We start from the raw sequence: 13,879 nt of genomic DNA, 5'->3' as shown, positions 1-13,879 counted from the left end.
GTTTCTATATCCTCCTGACATGTTCCTTTTAGTATTTGACATGTTTCTATATCCTCCTGACATGTTCCTTCTAGTATCTGACATGTTTCTGTCCTTCTGACAGCTTCCTTTTAGTATTTGAGCACTTCCTTGCTTTCTGACCCACAAAGATATTCCAGGCTCTCCTTTCACTTTCCCTGCTCCAGATCTGAAATCAGCCATTTCTCCAAAGAACCCTGGCTTCCTTTAGTGGGGGAATAGTATTTAGAAACCAAGATGTGGTCATCAGATATATCCACTGCTACTGTGGCACCACTGCTTTTAGATTGTTTCCATGACACAGCTAGGGACTATACCTATGTACATGATAATATACTTAGGGTTTTTAGATTTATTGGAACTCATAAATTTGTCCTGACAACTCCAACTCAAATCCCACATAACAGGATTCTTCCTCATCTTTCCCAACCCATATCTGTAGTTTCCCTCTTCTACCATAATGAAAAGTCTGGCTCCCAACAACAACAATATATCTTTTCATTTGCTCTATCCTACAATAAAAACAAAATATATTCACAATTATACATCCAACCACTGCTAACAAGAGACCTACTAAAAAAATTTCAAAGTTCTTTTTGACTTATAATTCTTAATTGATCTAAGTAACAATTTGTTCAAAATAATAGTAACAATGTACTGAGTGAGTGTAGCTTATGGAAAGGGAAATGAATGACAGCAATGCTATGAGGGAAGGGAGGGAAGAAATAGGAATACTCATTTATACTTTTACTGCCATGAAGTGACATAATGTCATTTGAAAGTGGACTTGGATCAGCGTAAATACATATTGCAAACACCAGGACAACGAATACAAACAAAAATTTTTAACCAGTATAACTGATGTGCTAAGAGAGGGAAGAAACTAGACAGAAAAAGAGTGGAAGATAAAAATAAAGAACAAGGGCAATGAATAGAAATTAGTTACAACTATGATACACAATAATCCAACTATTTCAATAATCACTTTAGGTATGAATGGTCTAAATACACTAGTTAAAAGACACAGACTGTCAGAGTAGATATAAAACAAGACCCAACTATATATTGTGTACGAGAAATCCACTTTAGATATAAAGATGCAGACTGACTGGGGTCGGCCCAGTGGTGTAGTGGTTAAGTTTGCACACTCTGCTTCAGCAGCCCAGAGTTCACAGGCACAGACCTAGCACCACTCATCAAGCCATGCTGTGGTGGTGTCCCACATAAAATAGAGGAAGATGAGCACAGATGTTAGTTCGGGGACAACCTTCCTCAAGCAAAAAGAAGAAGACTGGCAACAGATGTTAGTTAGCTCAGGACCAATCTTCCTCACAAAAATTTAAAAAGACACAGACTGACTAAAAGTGAAGAGATGGATAAAGAAAACCATGGTAACGCTAATAAAAGAAAATGAGGAGTAGCTGTAACAATTTCAGAGAAAGCATAATTCAGAACAAGGAATAGGCTCAAGGATAAAATGGGGCATTTCATAATTTTAAAAGGGTCATTTCTCCATAAAGTGTATGTGCCTAACAATACAGTATCAAATTACATGAGGTAAAAACTGATAGAATCACAAGAAGAAACAGACTATCTCACTAAGATAGTTGTATACTTCAACACACTTCTGTCAGTAACTGACAGATACAGCAGGCAGGGAATCAGTTAAGGGTATAGTTGAACTGAACACCACCATCAACCAACTAGATCTAATTGAATACAGAATACTTCATCCAACAACAACAGAATACAGATTCTTCCCAAGTTCATATAGAATATTCACCAAGATAAGGCTGCATTCTCAGCCAAAAACACACCTTAACAAATTTAAAAGAATAGAAATCATATTGAAGTAAGCTCTTAGATCACAAAGGAAATAAACTAGAAATCAGTAACAGAAAGACAGTAGGAAAATCCCAAAATACGTGGAGATTAAAAAAGAGACTTCTAAATAACACAGGTAAAGGAAGAAATCTCAAGAGAAATATAAAATATTTTTAACTAAATGAAAATGAAAATACAACTTATCAAAAACTTGTGGGATGCAGCAAAAGCAGTGCTTAGAGGAAATTTTACAGCATTGAATACACATATTAAGAAATATCTACAATTGAGAATCTAAGCTTCCACCTTAAGAAACCAGAAAAAAAAAGAGCAAATTAAATCTAAAATAAGTTTTAAAAAGAGTAAAAATCAGCAGAAATCAACGAATTTGAAAACAGGAAATCAGAAGACGAAAATTAACCAAAGCAGAAGTTGATTCTTTAAGAACATCAGTAAACTGATAAGTCTCTAGCTAAGCTAACCACGAGAAAAAGAGAATACAAATTACTAAAATCAGAAATGAAAGCAGGGTCATCACCACTGAATCCCATTGATATCACAAGCATAATAAAGGAATATTGTAAACAACTCTATGCCCACAAATTTGATAACTTAGATGAAATGGACCATTTCCTTGAAAGACACAATCTACCAGAATTCACACAAGAAACAGATAAGCCAAATAGGCCTATGTCTATTACAGAAATTGAATCGATAATTAATAAGCTTCCAAAACAGAAAGCATCAGATGCAGACGGTTTCACAGGTGAATTCTACCAAAATATTCAAAGAAAAAAACGATATAATTTCTCTAAAATCTCTTCTAGAAAATAGAAGCAGAAGGAGCATTTCCTAGTTCATTCTATGAAGCCAGTATTACCCTAGTACCAAAACCAGACAAAGATATCACAAGAACAAAAAACTAAAGACGAGTATTGCTCATGAACACAGATGCAAAAATCCTCAACAAAATATTCACAAATCAAATCCAGCAATGTACAAAAAGAATCATACACCACAACCAGAGGGGACTGACTCCAGGTATGCAAGACAGGTTCAATATTTGAAAATCAATTAGTGTAATCCATCACATCAACAGGATAAACAAGATAAATCATATGATCATCTCAGTAGATGCAGAAAAAACATTTGACAAAATTCAACATGGTAAAAACACTTAAACTATGAATAGATGGAAGCTTCTCCAATGTGATAAAGGGCATCTACCCACAAAAAAAGCCATAGCTAACACCATACTTAATGGTCAAAGACTGAATGCTTCCCCCTGCAAGATGAGGAACAAGACAAGGATGCCCGCCTTTGATACTTTTATTCAACACTGTAATGAAGGCTCCAACCAGGGAGATTAAGCAAGAGAAAGAAATAAAAGGCATCCAGATTGAAAAAGAAGAAGTAAAATTATCCCTAATTGCAGATGACATGATCCTGTGTACACAAAATATTAAGAAATCCACTAAAAAACTATGAGAACAAATAAGCAAAGTTGCATGATACAAGATCAATATACAAAAACAACCGTAGTACTAGACATAAGCAATGAACAATCTGAAAATGAAATTAAGAAAACACTTCCATTTACAATAGCATCCAAAAACAATGAAATAGGAATAAATTTAACAGAAGAAGTGCATGACTTGTAAACTGAAAACTACAAAACATTGTTGAATGGAAAAATATCCCATGTTCATGATTCAGAAAATTTACCATTGCTAAGACGGCAATACTCCCCAGATTGATCTACCTATTCAATGCAATTGCCATCAAAATCTCAGTCGACTTTCTTGCAGAAATTCACAAGCTGATTCTAAAATTCATGTGGTAATGCAAGAGCCAAGAATAGACAAAACATCTTAAAAAAGAACAGAGGTTGGAGGATTCATACCATCCAAATCAAATTTTATTACAAAGCTACAGTAATCAAACAGTATAGTACTGGCATAAAGACAGACATGTGGACAAACAGAACTGAAAGTCCAGAAACAAACTCATGTTAACAGTCAATTAATTTTCAACAAGTGTCAATACAATCCAGTGATGAAGGAATAGTCTTTTCAACTATTAGTGCTGGGACATTGAATAGCCATAAGTAAAAGAATGAAGTTAACCCCTCACCTCACACCATATACAACAACTAACTCAAAATGGATCACAGACACAAATATAAGAGCTAAAACAAAAAAACTCTAAGAAGAAAACAGGTATAAATCTCTGTGAGCCTGGGTTAGGCAATGGTTTCTTAGATATGATCCAAAAGCACAGCAACAAAAGAAAGAAACAGATAAATTGGACTACATCAAAATCAAAAACATACGTTCTTCAAAATACACCATTAAGAAAGTGAAAAGAGGGGGGCCGGCCCAGTGGCACAGCAGTTAAGTTTGGACATTCTGCTTTGGCAGCCCAGGGTTTGCCAGTTCAGATCTCAGGTGTAGACCTATGCACTGTTTGGCAAGCCATGCTGTGGCAGGCATCCCACATATAAAGTAGAGGAAGATGGGCAGACATGTTAGCTCAGGGCCAGTCTTCCTCAGCAAAAAGAGGAGGATTGGCAGCAGATCTTAGCTCAGGGCCAATCTGCCTCAAAAAAAAAGTAAAAAGACAATTTACAGAATAGGAGAAAATATTTGCAAGTCATGTTATCTGATAAGGGACTTACATCTAGAATATATAAAGAATTCTTACAATTCAATAAAAAGACAAAACTTAATTTTAAAAAGGGGTGAAGGATTTGAGAAGACATTTCTCTAAAGAAGACATACACAAGGCACATGAAAAAATACTCAACATCATTAATCATTAGGAAAATCCAAATCAAAGCCACAATGACATCACTTCACAAGCACCAGGATGGCTATAAACAATAACAAGCATTGGTCGGGATATGAAGAAATTGGAGCCCTCAGACCTGGCTGGTGGGAATGTAAAATGCTGCAGCCACTTTGGAAACATTTGGTAGTTCATCAAAATGTTAATGACCCAATAACCAAGCAATTCCACTCCTAAGTGAACGTGAAAACAGATGTCTGCAAAAATTTATACATCAATGTTCTAAGCAGCTTTGTTCACAAGATCCAAAAAGTGGAAACAACCCAAGAGTACACTGATGACAAATAAACAAAATGTGATCTAGCCATACACTGGAATATTATTCAGTCGTAAAAAGAATGAACACTGATACATGCTACAACATAGATGAACAGTGAAAACAATGCTAAGTGAAAGAAGCCACAAAAGACCACATATTATATGATTTTTTTTATATGAAATGTCCTGAGTAGACAAATCTATTGAGACTGAAAGCAGATAAACAGGTCTTATTTCGGGAGGTGGGGGAGTATGAGAATAGGAAGTCACTGCTAAGTGAACAGGGTTTCTTTTGGACTGATAAATTATTCTAAAATTGCATTACAGTGATGGTCACACGACTGTGTAAATATACTAAAAGCAACTGTACATTTCAAATTTTATGATATGTGAATTATATCTCAAAGATTTTTAAAAATAGAAATCTATCTCAGACTCTCTCTTTGTTGAGATATAATTCACATGCCATAAAATATACCAAAATATATTTCTAAAAACATGAGGGAAACATGAAAGGGACCAACCTGTTAAAAAAGAAAAGCAAGTAGATGTAGGCAGACCAGGTAGCAGACCTCTGCAACAGCCCACCTGAGAGAGGATGCTGGCTTGGACAAGAGTGGTGCCAGTAAGGAATAACATGGAGAAAAGTGGGAAGATTCCAAAGACACTGGGGGAAAACTCTATGGTAAGTGAGATGTGAACGATGAGGAAGGAGCAGGTATCGAGGATGACTTGCATTATGCATTTGCTTAATGCCAGAAGTTGTTCCAACACGGTTCACAAAGACGATCTTTGAAATGGGTCACAATTATGAGCAGAAGCTTGCCAGACTGGGAGAAGGCTGGTAAGAGGATGGGAGGGGTCATCCCAGGAGGTGCGTGCAGAAGCAGACACAGAAAAGAGCAGGAAAAGGCAAAGCTTGGGAGCGGATGAAGGGAGATGGACGGACTGTGAAGGCCGGCAGCTGTAACGGCCTGCAGGCAACAGGAAGCCACTGGAGGTTTTTACGGGAGCAGAGAGGTGATTCTTGGCCTTAAAAAAAAGTAACCCCAGCACCAGTGTGAAGAACAATCTGGGAAGGAGAATGGCTGGAGACCAGCTCACCTATAAAGGAGGTCGCTGTAGGAGACCTGGAGAGACCTCTGTAAACCACAACCAGGACTGCTGCTCTAAAACTCTGAGGAGGTGGGACAATAACGCAAGAAATAACCACTGACGACACTTGCTTATATAACTGTGCCTCCACAACAGACTACAAATACGGAAGCCGACAACAGATGAGGGCTGATGTACCCTGCACTCACCCACCTCCCCCAGCCTAGAGAGGCCGTGGGGCAGACAGCAGTTTGGGGCTCCTCTGAGCCAGGGTTCTCACATTCCCTGCAGGCTGCTGAGAGCACCAAATTCTGGACCTGCCTCTACGAGAACAAAGACATCAGGCAGATGCCTTCACCTGCAGCATCCTTGACCTCGTGCTCTTCCTTGCACTGCTTATTGCTGGTTCCATAGTGAGGCAAGGCAAAGCACACGTATTAGCCAACCTGAGCTGTCATTCTTGCTAATCCTCAAGGGATGCTGGGTCAATTTTCTGAAGAAACCATAATTTCCTAATAGCTGATTTTTACATTTCAGGTAACTGAAAACATCTGAATTTCTTAAATTGTTTCTGTATGCTCTAATTTCTCCTCTTTGATCCATTTGGATCGTAATTTAAGGACTTTCCAAACATTTTAGGAAAATTTATTTTCAATTTGCATTCATTTAACTCATAAAGACAAAAAAATACAGAATACGGTGCATATTATTAGCTGTACTTGCAATCTCTTTGTAACCAACATACTGTTGGTAACACCTAGTGTAAGTGAAATCCCAGCGAGACTAAGCTTACCCAAAAGATGGTGCCATTCACGGCTCTAATCACCCCAGTGCCCATCTACTTTCCAGCTGAATTTCTCATTATTCTACCTGTCATGCCACCCTACAGCCACACTTGCCTTATGTCATTTCCCCAAAACACCAAACATGTTCACATTCCATGCCTTTGACCATGCTCTTGTCTCTGTCTGGAATAATAAACAAACAAATAACAAGCGACGTAACTCATCATACTCCGGAGCACTCACTATAAGCTAGATACTTAGTGGACAATTTATACTAACATTCTCATCTAATCCTCACAGCAGCCATGCAAAGTGGATATTATTTTTCCTGTTTGACGTGAGAGAGTTAAGGCACAGAGAACTTTGCCTAAGAACCCTCAGTAATGTCAAATTCCATTGCCTAGTAGGGAATGCCTTAGAACTCGTTTTATCTGGCAAAACCGTAACTTGACCCTCAGAATCTCCCCAAATATGACTGCTCATATGCCCCTTGGGGGTATTACAGCCCTGTGCTTTCGCCTGGCCTTTAAAGGTGGCATCGCCTTTTAACTACCAGTGTCGTCCTCACTGCATCAGCAGCTGCTTAAAGACAGCAATCAGGACTCGTTTTGCACTTCTGATTAACAGGTGACAGGTGCTCAGCAACTGCACGTCAAAATTAAGCGGCTGGTCTTCTGGCAAACTGCTATTCCACCTTTCAGGACCCCCTTGGCTCTTCCCAACCCGGCTAGCGAAAGGAACCCAGCTTCCAGAGGAATCCCTCCGAAGGGCACTACCCCCTTCTCCGGCCCTCCCTCCCACTGTACGCACTGCTAATGCACCTGACTCCTCCCACCGTAGGTAACTCAAGGGCAAGATCGACAGCATCACAACTGCGTCCCCAGAGACTAGCCTGGTAACTGGAAGACCAAAAAAGGCTCACGACTGTTCAACTGAAGGAGAACAGTCCCCCAAAACTAACTTTCTAAGATAAAATGGACAAAGGGGAAAACCGCCCGAGCTGAACGGCTTTAAGATTCCTGAGAATAATAAAGTGCATTCTCACTGCAGCTTCTAAGACTCTCCCCGATGCCTGAGTTGACAGAAAGCAATGACAGAGCAAGAACACAACCTGGAAGCAGGATCACACACCCGGCTTATTGACCTTGGCCCGCCAGGAGACGAGGGCGTGAGCTGCGCTGTGCTGGGCGCCGCGGGGCCGCTCTCGCAGGTAACCTCCGGGCGCCGCAGGCACCAATGGGCGTCACAGGGGGAGAGGGAGCGACGGCCTTGGCCGCCCGCTCGCGGACACTGACGTCAGCCCGGTCACTCGACCTGGCGACCCCTCCTAGGACGCCGGCCGTCCGCGCCGCGCCCCTCACCTCGGTTCTCCTCCTCCAGGTACCGCACCCGCAGCTCGTCCTCCGTCTTCACCTCAGAGCTGTAGCCCCTCCGCGGGGCCGCTCCCCCGGCCGCGGGCGCCCAACCCCGGGCCCACATCGCCGGGCCGACCTGCCGGCCCATCAAGGAGTCGGGCAGCCTCGACCCCGGGCCGAGCCGCGCACAGCAAGCGGCCACCAGGCGGGCGCGGCCGGCCTGCCAAGCGCCCAGCGCTCCGGGCGCCGCCGCCATGTTGTCTGTTTACGGCGTGGGTCTGCGGCTGCTGCCCCGCCCCCGCCGTGAGCACGCTGCCGCGCACGCCCAGGCCCCGCCCCCGGGTCCCCGCTGTCGCGCCAGGCCCCGCCCCTCGACGTCTCGCCCCGCCCCTAGCCCCGCCCCCCGCCTTGCCCCGCCCAGGCCGGGTGACGCAGTGCTCCAGGTTCCCCGCCTGGCCTCTCTTGCCTGGCTGTCAGTGATGGCTTGTCGTGCAAAGGCAGGGAGAAAGGGGACGTCCAAGGCTGTGCGGTAGTTTACGGGAACGTGTTCTATAAGAACTCCCCGGAGGCAGCCGCTTCCCCCCTCTCCAGGGGCTGTGCCGTGGGTTCCCGTGTTAGCTGCAAACGGAGTTTGGTCTCGAGTTGGGCTGACAGCGAGGCAGCCCTGCGTGGGGCTCCGCTGACTCTCGGATGTCACAGCCACGGGATGTCGGGTAGACGTGCCTGTAGACATCAGCGAGGCTAACTATATGGAGGTCAGGAAGCGGGGAGGACAGCCAGTAACAGGAGTCCTCAGCCCAACCGGAGCTGGTGGGATGGCCCTTGCCGAGGCAAGAGTCCCGGTAAGGTGCCGTCGTCTTAAAAGGAGCTCAGCCGCAGCCAGGTTATGCTGAGCTGGGGTCAAGAGCACGTGGCTCTTCCCTCGACCAGAAGCGCAGAATAGCCAGTGTGTCGGTTCTCATCAAAGCACTTTGTTTTGAATTTTCTCCATCTAGCTTTTATCAAATCTCAACCGAGAAAAGGAGTGTTTGGGAATATTGTTTGGAAAATATTCTGCTATGAGCGTGCTCCCACTGCCACGCAAATTTCTGTTATTGTACATTGGCTATATTTTTGAGCAAAACTTCCTTCAGTGTTATACCCTCAGCTTTATCCAAAGTGGAAAGAAAAAGCCAGTTGGGTTCCATTACTGCATCTGCCGTGGGAACGTTGTTGAGGGCACCTTATTTATCTATAAAGTGCCGCTTGTGCAGTTTCTCTTGAAGGTTAGTACAAGGAAAAACTTGGCTTCCTTTTGTATCTTTCTCTTTTTCTGATACTCATGTTCACTTTGGGGTGTTTTGTTTTGTTTTGTTTTTTGGTTTTTGTTTTTATTTTTTTTAAGGAAGATTAGCCCTGAGCTAACATCTGCTGCCAATCTTTCTCTTTTTGCTGAGGAAGACTGACCCTGAGCTAACAGCCATGCGCATCTTCCTCTACTTTATATGTGGGACGCCTACCATAGCATGGGTTTATAAGCAGTGTGTGGATCCACACCCAGGATCCAAACTGGTCAAACCCGGGCCACCAAAGCGGAACTTGCCAGTTTAACCACTGTCCCACCAGGCCAGCCCCACATGTTCACTTTGACTGCTAGGAAACTCAGAATTTGCCCAACTATTGCAATTATTGAAACTATTCAATTACTGTTCACTTGTATTGCTAATTGTTTTGACATCTTTATGTTGGTGCATCAGTAGATTGTAAATTCAAATAGAGGAGTTACAGAACAGCTGACAATGCTATTTAAGGTAATACAACCTCAGAAAATACTTGTGATTGACTAAGACAACTGCAGAAAAGTAATCATAGATTGTATGGGTTATACTAGAAATCAGAGTAGAAGGGACAGCCATGGTCTTGATGGGTGTAGAGCATGATGGGAAAATGCAACCTAGAGACACCAGCCCCTTCTCTAACTGTTGTGATTCTGGTCCTTATTGAAAGCAGTCCCAAGGATATCCCGGTCTCTGAAGAAAGTTGATTCTTAAAAGTTAATGCAAGAGGAAGATTGGCACAGATTAGCTCAGGGCTAACCTTCCTCGAACAAAAGAGAGGAAGATTAGCAATGGATGTTAGCTCAGGGCAAATCTTCCTCACCAAAAAAAAAGTTAATGCAAATAACAGACATCATCATGACTATTACAACCTGTCAGGCATGACAACTAATGGGGAATTGCCAAATATCAGATCACACAGACATGGCTTTCGACCTCACCTCCTTAATTACTTCACTTTGAGACATCCATGAGTTATTCAAATACATCGTGCTTCCATTTCTTCATTTGCAAAATAGCTGGCATGATATCTATTTCACCTCACAAATTCTTTAACTTCAGTCTCTTCGTCTATAACATGGGAAGGACTATGCCCATTTCACTGGGTTGGTGAGATATGTATGTAAAGCACTTGGCACCTGGAGATGGAAACAGAATAGATAACGTTAGCTGCCATTTATCAACTTCCTTCTTGGTCTGTTCCAGACAGTTACATATGTTATTTTATTTAATGTTCAGAAAACTTTGAAGTTGGTGTTATTGTCTCCGTTTTGCAGATGAGAATACTGAGATTAAGTTACTTACCGAATTCTGCAGCTGGTAAGTCATGAAGCTTGAATTTGGACCCTGATACCCCGGACAGCAATCCTCACGTTCTTAGTCAAGAGTGTGGGCCAGGAACGATGAGCATCAGTTTGGGAGAGGAAGGTAGGGCTGCTGTTTGGGGTATTCTATCACTACTACTATTACTACCATCTGTTTGTGGGATTTATGACCCTTGCCTCCAGCCAGCTCTCAGCCAACAGTCTTTTTGATCTGCCACACCCTTGACATTTTTCTAATGCTTACTTCTATGAGATATTAAACGTGCATTGCAGGATGGCCAACGGTGAGCTCCTAGAGCACAGCCAGCCCTGAATGGCAGAAGCCATCCCTCCTGGAACACAGCTCTGTTGCACGGAACCTGTAGGAGGGCATAGGTGTCACCAGTGAAATGAAATACTTACCGACGTGGTACCAACCACAGGGGAGACACAGAAATAGCTTAGTAAACAAGAGGTGAAAAATAAAGCAGAACTCTGGAAATGGGAGTTTATTTTGAGAAACTTTAGACAGTTGGAGTATATTTTAAAACTATCTTGCCTGAAACAATCAACGAGAAAGTAGTATACAATAGTTTCCCGTTCTCCGTGGGGGATCCGTCCCAAGACCCCAGAGGGTGCCTAAAAGAGCAGATAGTACCGAACCCTATGTACACTATGGTTTTTCCTATACATACATACCTATGATAAAGTTTAACATAAATTAGGCACAGTGGGAGATTAATAACAATAACTAATAATAAAATAGAATAGTTATAACAGTAAACTATAATCAAAGTTATATGAATGTGGTCTCTCTCTCTCACCCATTTAATATTTTGGACCATGGTTGACCACGAGTAACTGAAATCGCAGATAACAGGGGACTACTGTATTGATGTAAACACTGGCCTGCTGTATCAGAGACACCTACGAATGTGATGGTTTGAGCAAGAGAGAATGTTGACAGTCCAGGCATGGTAGCATGGCTCTGCCATCCTCAACGTGGGGCTTCCATCTCTGGGTCTAAAGTGGCTGCTCCCTGCCACCAGCAAGACGGGAAAGATGTGGGGAGTACCCAGTTCTACCAAGGGGAAAACCTGGAAATGGCCCATGTCCCTTCTACTACTTCCCCCAGGCCACTCCCGGCAGCAAAGGGAGCCTAAAATTGTAACCCTGTGTTGGGCAACCCCATACCCAGTGACAATTCTGTTACTACATATAAAGGGGATTGTAGATATTCGAGAACACAATCTGGCACAGAGCCTTTTGATTTTTTTACTTTTAAACCTAAACTTTTGTGAATCTTAAAGATTCACAGCTCTAAAGTATGAAGGGTTTCATAAGAAATATCTGGAACCACAAACTGAAGACTTTTTCTACATGAGCCATCTGGGAGTCATTGCTAATTATATCTTCAGAATTGAAGGACGATATAAAAGATAAGTGTATGAAGTTGTGTATACAATTAACCTATGTTAAATCTATGAGGATCTACATATACGTGGCACATAGGGACACTTGTAAACTACGTGTTTTATGATATAAAACTGAGAAACTATTTCAAAACTATGTGTGCACATAGACAATGATCAGGTGATAGAAAAGAATATATATATATATTTATAGTTGTGTTCAAGGTGAGATTGTTGTCTGTATAATTTTCTGTAAAGCTCTTTAAGTATTAAATAGGCATTTTAAATATTTGTAACTTTAGTTTAAGGTAGAAATAATGATCATAGTACATTTCAAGAGGGATGCAAAGTTTTACTCTTGCTTTAGTCCCAAAATAAAAATTAAACAACAGCCTCCTGAATTTCCTCGGGTCTCTTTTTAGTGCTTTTCAATGTCTTCTTTGTCAGGTATTCTCTAAGCTTCCATCAGGGGTCCTCTCCAGTTCTCCCTTTCTCAACCAACCTGAGTACTCATCATCTGAGAGGGGAGGATTGAATGGCAAATCCAGAAAACCTCATCTCCAGAGTCTTGAAGGGCTCTGGCTGTCCCTGGAGAAAAAGTATGGGGAAGGACATCCTCTTTCCCTCTGCCCTGAAGAGGCCTCCTTGACTGGACACCCTACCCCCCACCAAGATTATGTAAATCCCATTTGTAGGTACCAACCACGACCACATGTGCCTTGGAGTTCCCCCAACCTATGAGGCAGAGAATGGGTGCTGCACAGACAAGGAAACTGAGGTTTTAAGTTACTGAGTTACTTAGCTATATGTTACAGCTGAGACTCAAACGCTCAACTCCAGAATCTGGGATCTTGATGATTATCTTGTGTTGTCTGATTTCCCAAATGATCATCAGGGCTTCACCCTACCCAGCCTTACCTCATTCCCGGCTGTGGGGAATTTGACTAATCCCCTCGTCCTCTCATTTGGAATCCTCACCTTCTGCTTTAGATCCTGTGTGGTCATGACTCCCCAGATGCTGCCTCTTCCTCCTGCCACCCCTATAGTTGCCAATTGCACATGTACTCATACACGCAAACACACACACACACACACACCAGGCTCTGAAGATACATGCCATTATTGTCTAGGGATAGGAGAGATGGGGACCTTGAGGCATGATAGCTAAAGGATCCTTTGTGGCTTCTTTTTGGGGCTGATGAAGGCGTTCTAAAATTGATTGTGGTGATGGTTGCACAACTCTGAGAATATACTAAAAATCATTGAATTGTACACTTTAAATGGGTGAATTCTGTGGTGTATGAATTATATCTCAATAAAAAGAGGGGGTGGATAAGGGCTCCTTGACAATATGGCTGATTCTGTACCTGAGACAGAGGAAATAAAAGGTGAATCCAGAATATCTTCTTGTGGCAGAAAACAATGCGGTGCTCAAAGACTGAGGGAGATGTGAAAGGACACAGCTTGAAAGGGATCCCACTGGGCAAATCTGGGACAATTGGAGCATCAAAAAGAATAATGCCAGTAATGGATACTAACATTTAGAGTTTTTTGGTCAATGACTAATTAAATAAATGGATGGCAGATGGTAGGTGCCAGTTTCTCACTGTTGGAGTGGGAAAATACAGATAAGCCAAGGTGGGGGTGCTAGAATGATTCATGTGA

At 42.3% G+C, this 13,879-nt stretch overlaps 1 protein-coding gene across 4 annotated transcripts in view; it reads right to left on the bottom strand.

The window, feature by feature from the left end:
• LOC124241060 (methylglutaconyl-CoA hydratase, mitochondrial) overlaps positions 1-8,501 on the bottom strand; it is a 150,756-nt gene extending 142,255 nt beyond the window's left edge. Inside the window, exon 1 of one of the 4 annotated variants that reach the window (XM_046664593.1) lies at positions 8,189-8,501. In XM_046664593.1, coding sequence (XP_046520549.1) covers positions 8,189-8,438 — 250 coding nt within the window. In that variant the 5' untranslated portion in view covers positions 8,439-8,501. The remainder of the gene's footprint in view (positions 1-8,188) is intronic. The other 3 variants (XM_046664592.1, XM_046664595.1, XM_046664591.1) reach the window with 3 other exon arrangements.
• Positions 8,502-13,879: the final 5,378 nt, after the last annotated feature.

The sequence above is a fragment of the Equus quagga genome, chromosome 6, assembly GCF_021613505.1.
Source record: "Equus quagga isolate Etosha38 chromosome 6, UCLA_HA_Equagga_1.0, whole genome shotgun sequence".
Classification (NCBI taxonomy): domain Eukaryota; kingdom Metazoa; phylum Chordata; class Mammalia; order Perissodactyla; family Equidae; genus Equus; species Equus quagga.
This window is presented reverse-complemented; position numbering and strand designations above follow the sequence as displayed.